General features: G+C 39.8%; 1 protein-coding gene across 31 annotated transcripts in view; it reads left to right on the plus strand.

Moving 5' to 3' along the window:
- Window positions 1-13,926, plus strand: part of LOC129762523 (modifier of mdg4-like) — a 111,511-nt gene that overhangs the window by 37,385 nt on the left and 60,200 nt on the right. The window contains exons 5-6 of one of the 31 annotated variants that reach the window (XM_055760896.1): window positions 1,058-1,352; window positions 1,539-1,557. The exons of 24 other annotated variants lie outside the window; for them this stretch is intronic. In XM_055760896.1, coding sequence (XP_055616871.1) covers window positions 1,058-1,352; window positions 1,539-1,542 — 299 coding nt within the window. In that variant the 3' untranslated portion in view covers window positions 1,543-1,557. Of the gene's footprint in view, window positions 1-82; window positions 421-541; window positions 959-1,057; window positions 1,353-1,538; window positions 1,558-9,098; window positions 9,380-9,518; window positions 9,917-10,004; window positions 10,361-10,466; window positions 10,836-13,926 lie in introns of those variants that run through there. 6 more of the 31 variants (XM_055760905.1, XM_055760875.1, XM_055760898.1 and 3 more) reach the window with 6 other exon arrangements.

The following is a 13,926-nucleotide window of genomic DNA, read 5'->3' on the forward strand; positions in this document are numbered from 1 at the left end:
TGAATTGTTTTACTCTAACTTATCTGCCGCGAGTCCCGGTCCACTACTCATCATCTTGTAACGTTTTGCCTCTCTTTTCTAGAATACTGTGTAACGAATAGCAACGGTAAGGTACTGAACTATCGCAGCAGTCAGAAAGGACGCTTGCAGCTGTCCTGTGATGGGTTTTTCTATGTGAAGGAGAAAACTGTTAAGATGAAGGAATACTGGCGCTGTATCTACTACACGACCAAGATAAAATGCCACGGCCGACTGCATACCCTGAAGGGCGAAATTCAGCACACAACCCCACACAACCATCACGCTGGTGTTTTCAAACGGGCCGACTATAGTCGATTATCGGAAATTCTCATCAAACCGGAACAGAAATCACAAAATTCACACAATATCGAGAATGTAGCCTAAGTTGTCTGATCGCTAAAATAAATTTTACACACTGGGAAAATTTTCTACTCTGCTAATTACGGAAGTTTTCTCAGCCAATGTTGAATCTTGCACCGAATAATGTTGTTGTTTTGTATTATTTTCCACTTTTTTTTAGACTCCCCAACTCCAGTGGCGATTGTCGAAATGATCCAAACGCCAATGATTCAATTCACCAAAACGCAGCGTGGTCGGATTATGCTCATCTACGAAGGCTACAAGTATGTGGAAAATCGACAGAGCAATAAAAATGTGTTCTGGCGGTGTTCGAAGTACGTGAAATTCGGTTGTCGGGCAACGTGTGTGACGTCGAAAAACCCCAACGAGTATCCTATCCGGGTGGCCGGTAGTGCCCACTCGCACGGTCCCGAGAAACTCAGCTCTATGCCGCCTCCGCTTTCGCTCGTTGGCGAAGATGTCAAATACCGGATCACACATATGAATTAGATTTTTTTTAGGTTAAAGACAAGTATTTCATGATTTAGAATCTCAGATTTCTATAATTGGAATCAATAAAATTAATTCTTTAAATGTAGATTCTATTTTCCGTGGAAAGCTGTTCGTTTGTTCTCCAAATCAATCCTCGATTCGATTACTAATATCGCTTTTTCTCTCCCCCTCCCCTTTAATTCAGCATCGATCAATCACGAAATACACCATTTTATGATACCACAGGCCAAGATGGAAGTGGCCATGTTTGGACGGTCACAGCGTGGCGCCAAGAAGCTAATGTACAACGGATTCGAGTACGTGAAAGATCGAGATTTCACCGACTCGACCAATTGGCGTTGCTCTCTGTTCAAGCGGAGAAAATGTCGAGCCCGTGCCATTACCAAGGAGTTCAAGGGAGTCACGTACGTGCGGCTTACGAACGATGGCCACTGCCACGACGTGTGGGAGTACAGAAAGTCCCACCAGACGAGTATCATGTGAGCACTCACGCGCACACACACACGCGCGAATTTGGCGCAAAAATTTATTTCCGTTGCTATTTTTCAATAAAACTGTTATTTACCAACAGATGTTTCGATTGTTCAAAATGTTCTAGCTGTGCATCCCGATTTCGATGCTTCATTTTATTTCATTTTATTGATAGCATTTTTATTTGCTTCCAGGTGAGAGTAAATACCGTGTTGCCAAATTTGGATGCACCCAGCGGGGTCATTTAATGTTACTATGGAACGGATATGGCTTCATCAAGGATCGTCAATCGGGAAAAAGTTGGAACTGGAAGTGCTCCCTGTTTCGTAGGTTGAAGTGTCGCGCTAGAGCCATCACCAGGAAAGTAGACGGCGTGATTATGGTCAAAATTACGCAAGCGCTTCATACACATGATCGTTCCGAGTATAGGTTCGATATGTAAGCCGTAGGGTAAAAACAACAATGACTTTTATTCTAAAATTATAACTTATACCAAAAAAGAGGACGCTTCAACGCATTCTGATCAATTCTATCAAAAATTGAATATGTCTAAATAGGTTTGTCAAGGCCTCAACCATGAATTCTTTCTGGATCCAGCTGGCCCTTCAGTGAGGTAAACTTCATCAAATCATTTAATAAAAAATGCAAGCTCAACTCAGTATATTCAGTATAGACTAATTTCATGCCAACTCGTTTTAAGAGTTGGCAGCACCAGTGAAACGTTGTGGTTGTAACGACATTTGTCATTTAAGCAAATTTGCATACTTGAATTCTTCAAAAAAAATTGACCACTTTTTGAAAAAAGCCAAAAAATTTTTTCTTGATTTAAAAAATAATTCTAACTAAAAAACTATAATGCCTACCAAATTTTGATCGAAGGATGAAACGTAGGAAATTGTTTGAATCTTCACAAAAAATACCAAAATGAAAAAAAAATATTCGCTGAAAAAAAATATTTTAAAAATTAAAATTTATTTTTCTCAAAAACGTTTTTTTAGATACTCATAAAAAATTAACGTTTTTTTAGATACTCTTAAAATTTTTTTAGATACTCTTAACATTTTCAACGAGTCGTCCATACCACGGAAGATGGGCACTTTTGCAGGGAAAAAGTTTTTCCAGCAGCAAATGTTTCATGTATTCGTTGAAAAAATTATGAAACAAAGCTACTAAACGACACCATAATATCGCAGCAGAGTGCGAATCCGACGGAGACGTGACAAAAAGTCCGAGAAACGAGTGCAACCTCGCACAGGTACTGGAACTATAGCTATCACTGCAACAACACTTCGGCCTCTGCTCACGGTCGCCATGAAACAAGCCCCAAAAAGGATGGTTCGTCGTCCGTGGATTCTTTCTTTCAATCAAATACACACGATTGCAGCTTGCGTGTGCACTCACACTACTTGCTGCTGTATAATATTTCTCTTAAATACTAGCCCTAAAACTCTAAACCGCTAGGCGTGGCTTATACATTGAAAAATGAACGTTAAAAGAGAGAGAGAGAGAGAGAGAGAGAGAGAGAGAGAGAGAAAGAGAAAGCGTGGTTCTGATTGCTTACTGGGGCATGTTAAAAATACTTTTCCGCTCTGCTTTGCGCCAAGCAGGGAAAGTAATAAAGAGACATTCGAGCTGGGTGACTAATATTGTATATTATGGTTGTTTATCCGTGTTTTATTATTTTAGGTCAGTGAAGTGCACTTGGAGGAATGGAAATTTATGATGTAGAACAATAATGTGTGGGAAGGGGAAATTGTGCTAAGGGATAATGACTTTTCCCGTTACAATTACAACTAATCCTAATTTTGTTTAATGTCAGGATAACGATATAGTGTATTCGACAAAGTTTTAGATATTATTAAAATATGAACTTTCGTCGAAGACCAACATGTGAATCACGATAATTTTTACATAAAATGTTACGAGTTATACATTAATAGTATTTTTCAAGGAAAACATGAGAGTGTTGTCAGAAAAACCTTTTCCCTGTAAAGGTGCTCATCTTCCGATGTATTGGTAATTTGTTGGAAATCGTAAGGGTTATTTATATCTATTTTTCAGAATTTTAAAAACAAATGTTTTCGAAAAAAATAAATATCATTTTAAAAAAAAATTTTTTTTTCAATGAAATTTGATGAAATGAATTCAAAAAAAAGAATTCAATGAAAGAATTCAAAATTCAATGAAAACCTAAATAAGTTCCTACATTTTATCCTTTGACCAACATTTTATAGATTACAGTTCTTAAATTGAGATTTTTCGAAAAAAAATTGAAAAAATCTCAAAATTAAAAATAAAACTCACAAAATCTATCAGACCTAATTTTAGTCAAAGAATGAAATGTAGGAAATTATTTATGTATGCACTGAAAATATCAAACAAATTTTTGGAAAAAAAAATCATTGAAAAAAAATATATGAAAATTAAGATTCATTTTTCTCCAAAACATATTTTCTAAAAATTCTCAAAAAATTTATATGAATAGCCCTTACAATTTTCATCAAGTTGTCCATATATCGGGAGATAGGCACTTTTACAGGGAAAATTTTGAGATTTTTTAGAGAATACGTTTTGGAGAAAAATGAATTTTAATGTTTTAAATATTTTTTTGATAATGTTGGTGCTTTTTTTTACGAAAATTTAAACAATTTCCTATATTTCATTCTCTGACCAAAATTTTGTAGGTATTATAGTTTTTGTTGTAATTTGTTGGCTTTTTTCGAAAAGTAGTCTCACAACGTTTCACTGATATCTGAGATGGTGCTGCCAAACGGCCAGTCGAGTTGGCATGAAACTCGTCTATACTGACATAAAAAACGACAGAAGACTACACCTAAGTCTAAATAGTGATGCGCAAATAGTCATTGGATAAGATTACTAGGGAGACGAATGAAACTTACAACGTATGCATTAAAAAATTGACTAATTTCCAATGGCGATGGAAAAACACTACAAAATATAAATCAAGGAAACAATTTTTTCCTAACTCCTACTTTCATTAAGCTTTCCACATAAATGCCTTAGTCATGGCCGACTAAAGGATGGATGTCGGCGTGTTCTTTAGTTCTTTCGTAGCTTCGGACACGAAACTATTGAAGGAGATCCTCCGTACGAGGCTCGTCCAAAAATTTTCCATCGGTCACAGCTGGGAAACATCTCCTTCACAGGGTGGCAACTCAACCAGAAAAACCGGAAAGAACAGGAAATAGCCAGGAATTTTTTCACCAGGAAATAACCAGGAATGTTCATTCAAAACCAGGAAAAATCAGATGGATTAATATTTTTATTTATTTAAAAACCTTCAAACCTATGTAGCCGCAGTTGAAGCACAAAAGGAACCTAAGTACAAAGATACACATCCCGACTTCTGTAGAAGCTTTGCTGCTGTTTTCACGGACAGTAACTTTAGAGTAGTTACAGTGGCTGTTGAGGAAACTGGCAGATCTGACCTGTGCAGGAAATGCGGTGAGAAAGGGGTATGTTGCGAGAAACTGCACGAAGCAACCGAGATGCCTGCTCTGCAAAACGGAGAACGATAGCGACCATGCGACAGGAGGCTTCAAGTGTCCCTCGTACAACAAGGCGTTGGCAGATCCGCGCTGATGGAGGTAATCCAAATAAACCCCAACCATTGCAACACAGCCCAGCGACAGTTGTGGCAGTCAACAATAGAAACAAAATGCGATGTTGCAATTATAGCTGAACCGTATCGAGTACCTCGCGATAACGGCAACTGGGTGTCGGATAGATCAGAGATGGCTGCAATACAGGTGATGGGCAGATATTTTATCCAGGAAGTGGTTGGAGGCTCATATGAAGGTTTCATAATCGCCAAATCAATGGAATCTTCATGTGCAGTTGCTATGCACCACCGAGATGGACAATCGAGCAGTTCCACCAGATGCTAGACACAATGACCACGTAATTGATCGATAGAAAACCGATCGTCATTGGAGGCGACTTCAACGTTTGGGCGGTGGAGTGGGGGAGTAGATGTACCAACGTAAGAGGGTACAGTCTACTGGAAGCTCTCGTAAAGTTGGACGAGACGTTACTGAACGAAGGTACCACCAGCACTTTCCGGAAAGATGGTCACGAATTTATTATCGACGTCACCTTTTGCAGTCCGTCGTTGGTGGCGAACATGGGGTGGAGAGTGTGCGAATCGTATACGCATAGTCATCATCAGACGATCCGGTATAAAATCGGTCAACAGAATCACGTGATAGTACGGAGGACAACAAGCTGCGAGCGGAAGTGGAACTTCTTCGAGAACTTTTGACTGGAACGCGGATAATTTAACGGATTTACTGCCGCCTGAAATCGAACCGAAGAATAAACGACGCCCAGCTTACTGGTGGAACGAATCTTTCCGCAACTTCTGGGCTAGTTGTCTTCGAGCTAGATCACGCGTCCAGAGAGCACGAAACAGCGCTGATAGAGACGAACGTAGTACGGTGTACCGAGCAGCCAGAGCCGCCTTGAAACGGGAGGTTAAACTGAGCAAATCGAACAGTGTTAAGGAGCTGTACCGAGACGTGGATGCTAATCCATGGGGCAATGCACCGTCGAATCATGTGGCTGAAGAGGCTGAATGTCATTGTAAAAGGACTATTCCCGAGGCATGATCCAACGACTTGGCCACCTACACCGCACGAAGAGAGTGCTGCCGAACGCTCACGTGTCTCCAACGAGGAACTGATAGCAGCGGCAAAAAGACTACAGATGAAGAAAAGCGGAGGGGTGACCGATACTGCGCAGTAGTAACGATCGACGTGAGAAATGAGTTCAATAGCGTTAACTGGGGCGCCATTGCCGAGTCCCTGCACCGTACGAAGATTCCTGGGTACCTATGCAATCCTAGGAAGCTATTTTCAGAACCGCGTTCTAGTCAACGAGATGAGCAGAGGGCAGGTACCAATAACGAAAATGGTCGGAGTACCACAAGGCTTTACCCTGGGTCCAACCCTCTGAAACATTATGTACAACGGAGTCCTAACCTTGAAGCTTCCCAAAGGCGTGGAGATCGTGGGCTTCGTGGACGACGTCGCGCTGACAGTCACAGGAGAATCGCTTGAAGAGGTGAAGATGCTAGCAACCGAATCCATCGTCACAGTAGAGAACTGGATGCAAGCAGCGAAACTGCGGATTGCTCATAACAAAACGGAAGTGCTGTTGGTGAGCAACTGCGAAGTCATACAGCAAACGGAAAGGGAATCTGAAGTCCCTCATAAATGTCGATCTTTCTAATGGCACGTTTACATTAGGGAGATCTATATCTATAGATGGATTCATGCGGATGCTCAGAAAGAGTTACCATTAATCGACGAGCAGACGAAGTTGATAAAGCAGTAATCAATGAACCAACAAATTAACGTTTTTTAAAGATAGTTTTGTTCTTATTTTGTTCTATGACCAGATTTCTTGTTCTATGACAATTTTCAAATGAGAAAAAAATGAAATCATCTCGTTTTGAAAACTTGTAGAAAGTTTGCATGTATTTTGAAAACCACGAATATTGAAAAACAATCTACCAGGAAAATTAGGAATTTTGAAAGACAAATCAAGTTGCCACCCTGCTTTCAGTGATTTCTTGGCATAATGATCCGAAACCAGGGGTGGCATTGCGCATTCCGAAACGAGTTATTTGTTTCGAGAAAATTCGAACTCAAATCGAAATGGTTTTAGTATTATGTATATTTTTCAAGTTCATATTTTCGGTGTAATAGATTTAGAGCAAAATTTGTCTCGTAGAGAAATGTAAAATTTTTGGGTTCGTAAACAAAGCTGGTCAAAGGCATGTCAAAATGGTCGAAACGAACAAAAATCACTCGTTTCAAAATGCGCAATGTCGCCCCAGGTCCGGCCGAAAGACCACTGCCAGCGAAACAGCCAAAGGCATAAAATCTACAGTTTTTTTTAAATTTTCACATTTGTATCCAGTCTTTTAAATTTTTTCGGCGTTTTCAAGTTTTGTTACTCCCCAAAATTATATTCTGTTCTTCCAGTTGTGAGAACCCTACTCCGGTTCATTCACATCGAAGACCTTCATGATGTTTATCATCTTTCTCTATCAATATCTATCTGCAATAAGCACTCAGAAGTACGGTATGGTGTTTTCTCATTAATCCATCAGGAATATTATGTCAGTTTGGATAATGTTTATGGAGGTGCTTCTATCGATATGCTGATCTATGAATATTTATCAGTATGTAAAATTTCACACCGTGGCTGATTTCAAGACCAATTCAAAAAAATTATACGAAATGAATATCCAGGAAATCGATGCTGAATTTATGGAGATCCGAAACCTGGATTTTACTGACTTCACAATAAACGAACACTACGATGGTTCATTTGGGGTAACATATTATCCCAGGGCAGATGTGTAAGGACATCTACTCCTATCTAAGCTGTAGTTCTTTACGAAACAGAAGAAATCCAAACTCTCTCAGAGTTGAAACCCTTGAAAATGCTGCCTCCGTCAACCACGCGGGAACTTCCATTAGAAAGTGTTGTCAAACGTATATTGGAACGTTAAGAACCGCTCCGATTTTTTTTAATTTATTTTGAATGGTGATCATATAGAGTAGATCCTATTGAGATCGATCAATGACGGTTTAAATGACCCTTCGACGATTATTTATTGATTCGTCTTGTCTTACACTCCGAAAGTCAGGAACTATTTACTTTATTTTCGTGCATTCCAAGATTATTCAGGACGCTTTTGGATAACTTTTTGAAGGCAGACTATATGAAAAATATAATCAATCTGAACAACAGAGTTCGGTCAGGAAAATTATGTCAGTTTATCCAAATTGTTTATGTAAGTGCAGTGACTGAAATGTTGATCAATGAATGTTTGTCCGTATGTAATATTTGAGACAACGATGCATTCAAGATCGATTCGATTTTTTTTCATATAACAGTTTCTAAAATGATTTAATTTCAATGATCTTCAGATCATCAACTTGACGGTAATTGATCCAATTTATATCATAACGAGGAAGTATGTGTGAAGGATATCAATAATGAAGATTCGAACCTGAATTTTACTGACTTGTGTAAACGACCGCACTTTGGGGTAAAATTCTGTCACTAAAAATAAACATGCCACGGTACTTATGTATTCACGCCACCGAAGCCCTCTTTTTCGCAATTTTACAAAAATCAATTCTTTCAGTTTTTCTCAGCTTTTTTTTTATTGCAATTTTTTCTAGCACTTTTTTTTAATTTCCAGTTTTTTCTAAAATTTGGTTGGCATCTCTGCTCTTGACAAGCGTCAGTCAAGAGCATAAAAATGTACCTATTAACCTTTTGGACGGTTGCTCCGACCCAAGGGATTGGGCTATGAGATCACCTTGCTCTCGGTATTTCCCTTCAGCTTCCGCAAATCAACTGATAATGCTGTCGTTTTTTTCTGTACACAATAGGGTTGTTACAATTGGGGATAATCGAACAAAAAATCGCTAAGATTAGTCCATTTTTCAATGCATATGTTATGGATAAAACATTATATGATTCAATCAATAATCACGTTGTTCTGATATATTCCAGTTCTCTGCAACAAATACTCAGCCAATCTGTTATATTACCAATAATGCGTACGATGTCAGCATGCTAAAGGATGTAAATACGTTTTAGAAAAAATAAAAAATGATAACAGAAAAAAACGAAACGTTTTGTTTGCAATCGATTTCCTTTCTGTATCAAGTTGGGCACGTTCTAATCCATCATCTTCCCTCGTTTTTCAGAGCGCTACTCGTCGGCATACTTCGGGACAACTCGTCGTGGATTTCAGATGCTGCTGCACGAGGGCTACGCGTATGTACGCGAGAAGCAAAAGCTAAACACCACCAACTGGAAGTGTTCACTGCATTCCAAGTTTCGCTGCAAAGCCCGGGCCGTTACGAAAGAACTCGATGGACAGCACTTCGTGCGGATCACTTGCAGCATCCATTCACACGCGCCGCATGCACTCGGACACACCAAGAACAGTCGCACCTTGGAGAAGACGTGAATTAGAGTATATTATTATTCAGACATAGATTTTTAATAGAGGTTGAAAAAGACTACTGTCTTCACAGACTATCCCGAAATGTCCCGAATTTATCCCGTCAAAAATAAAACTATGTGCCTTCCTTCGCCCTCTAATACATTTTTTTATGTTCCAGATGACAAAAATGGTTTCACCGAGCGAGCTTACTACGAATTCAGCTCCCGAGGCACGCAGTGTCTTGTGTACGACGGGTACTTTTTCAGCAAGAACAAAACCAACGACGGTGGCAGCCGGGTGAACTGGAAATGTCGTTACTACCAGCGGCTAAAGTGCAAAGCACGTGCCGTAACCAAAATAATCAGCGGATATGATTACGTTAGGGTGTCCAACCCGGCGCACACCCACCTGCGGGACGTTGAAGGGAAGCGCGGCCGCCGGAAGCGAAAGAAACAGGACAATCACCCGTAATTGTTGTAGTGCAGTCCAGCGCGCCGCGGGGGTGCCGAAATTCGATCTTTGTACAAGCTTTTAGTGTTACGATTGTTTGTTGTGAATAAATTAAAGTGCTTCATAGCTTTGTCCAAAACTTTAACGATCAACGCATGACATAATACAAAAGAAGGAACTATCCCTCACTAATATACTGTTGTGTAATTTCCAGAAAACGATGAAAAACTACTGGATTTGGAGCTGGCTCAGTTTGGATCGACACAGCGGGGGCGCCCTCTGCTCGTATACAAAGGTTACCGATACATCCGGAATGGAGAGTTCTGCGGAACGATTAACTGGCGCTGTTCGGCATACCGAAATAAAAAGTGCAAAGCGAAGGCCATTACAGTTAAGCACAATGGCGAGGAGTACGTGAAGCTATCATATCCTGTGCACAGCCATACGCCAAAGGAGAGCTGCCACGGTGAAGGCCATAGTAGGAAGAAGGTCCTCGCTAGATCAAGTATTCTGCGGTGTGAGGAAGCGGAAGACGATGACACGTGTTTCGGTTGATTAAAACTCCCTTGCTAACGATGAGCTGCAGTTTCATTCAATTTCCGTTCTATTATAGTGTTTTTTTTGTGTTGTGTACTCTTTGGGAATCGGGTTTTCTGACACATATCTTTTTCCTCAGGCAGTATCATCTACGTCCTGTCGAAGCGTGGCACCAAACATCTTTTCCACGACGGCAATACGTACACACCGAACGAACGCCCGTATCCGGGGCAGCGAACTAGAACCTGGAAATGCACGCTGTACTACCGTCTCAAGTGTCGAGCCCGGATAGTGACCAGTGAAACGTACGGTCGGCCAAAGTTGCGGGTCGTTGTCGCAGAGCATACCCACGAGAAGTTGTTCCCTCATCTGAGTGAAAAGTTTCGCAGTCTGTTCTAATTCAATGTTTGGTGGTGTTGACAGTGTCTAGTCAAAGAATCGATCTCAATCTTGTCATGTGTGTCATTAGTATTAATTTGATATATAAGAATAAATTCTCGACAACGAATGCCTCTATCTGCATGCATTCATGTGCACGAATTTGCCTGTTACCCTATCAAAAGCGAGTCCGGAAAATGTGTGAAAAATACAGGGTGCGTGACGAATTTTTGCAGTAAATTTAAAATAGCAATTTCTCATGCTTGCGGAAAACAATTTTCAGATATATCTGGCAGCACTGGATAGATAATTCTGATAGGTATCAGATGTAGGCAAACAGTGTTGAGTAAACGTGAAGATGTGAAGCGTAAAGGAGATAGTTTGGCCGGTAAAAGTGTCGGAAAAAAACAGTGTATTATATAAAGAAGGCTTGGAAAAGTGAAAAACTATCATACGCACCTACCCGGTAGAAATATAAGTGCCGTTCTAATACTGCTGAACGTAGCAGGGTGAAAAAAAGTGATAAAAATAATCAAAAAGAATCCAGCGAGATCAATGAGGTCCATGGTTTGGGAAATCGGGTGCTTGGATTCCTCAATCCGGCGAGTAATGGCGAAAAACCTTGGCCATAAGTCGTATGCGCTACGCAGAGGTCAATTCACCAAAATCAAATCACGGCGAATGCGAGTCCGCAAAATGTGTGAAAAATACAGAGTGTGTGAAGAATTTTTGCATTAAATTTCAAATAGCAATTTCTCATGCTTGCGGAACAAGATTCAGACATATCTGGCGGCACTGGATAGCTAATTCTGTTAGGTGTCCGATGTAGGCAAACAGTGTCGAGTAAACGTGAAGATGTCGAAACAAGAGAGTAATCGGTCAGCCGTCCTCGTTTAATCACGTGCCGGAGCAAGCGTAAAGGAGATAGTTCGGTCGGTAAAAGTGGTGGAAAAGACAGAGTATTATATAAAGAAGGCTTAGAAGCAATACAAGTGCCGTTCCGATACCGCTGAACGCAGCAGGATAAAAAAATGAGAAAAGTAATCAAAAAGAATCCAGCGAGGTTAACGAGATCCATGGTTAGGGAAATCGGGTGTTTGGACCTCTAAATCCGGTGAGTAATGGCCACAAAAAATAATGTCGGAAAAAGCAGTGTATTATATAAAAAATGCTTGGAAAAGTGAAAAAATGTCATACGCATCTACCCGGAAGAAATACAAGTGCCGAACGCAGCAGGATCAAAAAAGTGAGAAAAATAATCAAAAAGAATCCAGCGAGGTCAATGAGATCCATGGTTAGGGAAATCGGGTGTTTGGACCTCTCAATCCGGCAAATAATGGTCACAAAAAATAATAATGTCGGAAAAAGCAGTGTGTCATATAAAGAAGGCTTGGAAAAGTGAAAAGCTATCACACGCATCTACCCGGAAGAAATACAAGTGCCGTTCCGATACCGCTGAATGCGGCACGGTAAAAAAAGTGGGATAAATATTCAAAAAGAATCCAGCGAGGTCAATGAGGTCCATGTATCGGGAAATCGGGTGTTTGTACTTCTCAATCCGACGAGTAATGGCCTAAAACCTTGGCCATAAGTCGTATGCGCTACGCAGAAGTCAATTCAAGAACGCTGCGACCAAATCACGGCGATTGGAGAAAACTAAAAACTCCTGAGTCGGCCGAAACATCCTCATCATATTAATTCTGTAAAAAATGTGAAAAATTAACGCATATCGATGGGATCTACATCATTTTGAAGACACAACTTTTAGGTATTTAAACATTTTACGTACATATTTTTATCTTGGTGTGTGTAGGTTAGGGTGCCAATGAAAATGGTCATCTCGAATTTAAAAAAGTTACCCCATAAAAAATGTTCAGCACCTTGAAAAAAATACCCTGTGCAAAATATCAGCTCAATCGGATATATGGGAAGGAGGCGCAAAGTGGACAAAGTTTGAGTTTTTTGGAAACCGAAAAATCACCGAAAATTGGGGTTTTCAAAACACGTCCCAGAGTGTCGATGTTTGACAAAAAAAGTCCGATTGAGCTAAAATTTTGCATAGGGTGTTTTTTCGAGGTGGTGAACCTTTGTATTAGGTAACTTTTTGAAAGTTTAGGGTTGAATTATTCCTATGCATTCATTGGCACCCTAGTGTAGGTGTAGTGGACAACAATACTAACTAACACAATTTTTTTCTAACCAACTCAACAGCAAATCCAATTAACCTCATGAAGCAGCTTTCATTTGGTTCCTAGATCGTTCCTTTAGGACCTTTCTATACAGAGATATTTCAGTTTGAATGAAAAATTACCCCTTCATCTTTGATGATGAATAATTAAATAAACAACCATTGCACTGCAAATCGAAATGCACGAGGATAATTTGTTACTTCGACGAAAAAATAATTTAATTTTTTTCAAAAAAGTACCTAAAACTGGATTTTTATGGCACTTTACAAAATCTGCTGTAATTCTACAAATATTGCAGTAAGTGCTAATGTTTGCAGGTAATTTTTTAGCCTAGTGTATTCCCTAAACATCTGTGAACATTTCATGTTGATACGTTTAGCCATTTTTCCTAGCCGATTTTTCAAAGTTTGGAGTAAATTAGAGGAGCACTTCATCGCAAATTGTACCCAGAAATACAGAATGCTCTGCGTACTTCCAGAATGAACGATTCATAACTTTCGTCTTTATGAGTGTGTGGATGAGGAGTGCGTGTATGTGTGGAAATGCGTATGTACAGCGGCGTAATGAGGGTAGACAGTGCCCCTGGCAAACTATGAAAATGAAGTCCCAAAAATGACTTTTTTGATTTTCCCACTAGTTTTGAAATTGTGATATTCTGAGAAAACTGATCACCCACCTACCAATGTTCACTTTGAGCAGTTTATTCGTATTCAAAAAACTAGAAGTATCATTGCTAGCTTCGCATATTCTCTAGTCAAATCTTTGCCTTGCGTGCTTTAGCTGAAGCAAAATGATCCACAATTGCATCTTAAACAAGGTCTGCTAGCGATTCTCTCTGGATCGAGAGAATCGCCAAGGTTTAGGTTCATTTTAGAACGCAGATAAGTTTTAATCAATTTAAGCTTGTTGAAACTGCGTTCGCCCTAGGTCCCGAGACCATGGAAACTGTAAAAAACAAATACAATAAATAATGGCAAAATCAAAACCTGAAGTTTGCAACATTTTTCCAAGAAGCTAGCTAATAAGCTTTAA

Source organism: Toxorhynchites rutilus, chromosome 1, assembly GCF_029784135.1.
Source record: "Toxorhynchites rutilus septentrionalis strain SRP chromosome 1, ASM2978413v1, whole genome shotgun sequence".
NCBI classification, from domain to species: domain Eukaryota; kingdom Metazoa; phylum Arthropoda; class Insecta; order Diptera; family Culicidae; genus Toxorhynchites; species Toxorhynchites rutilus.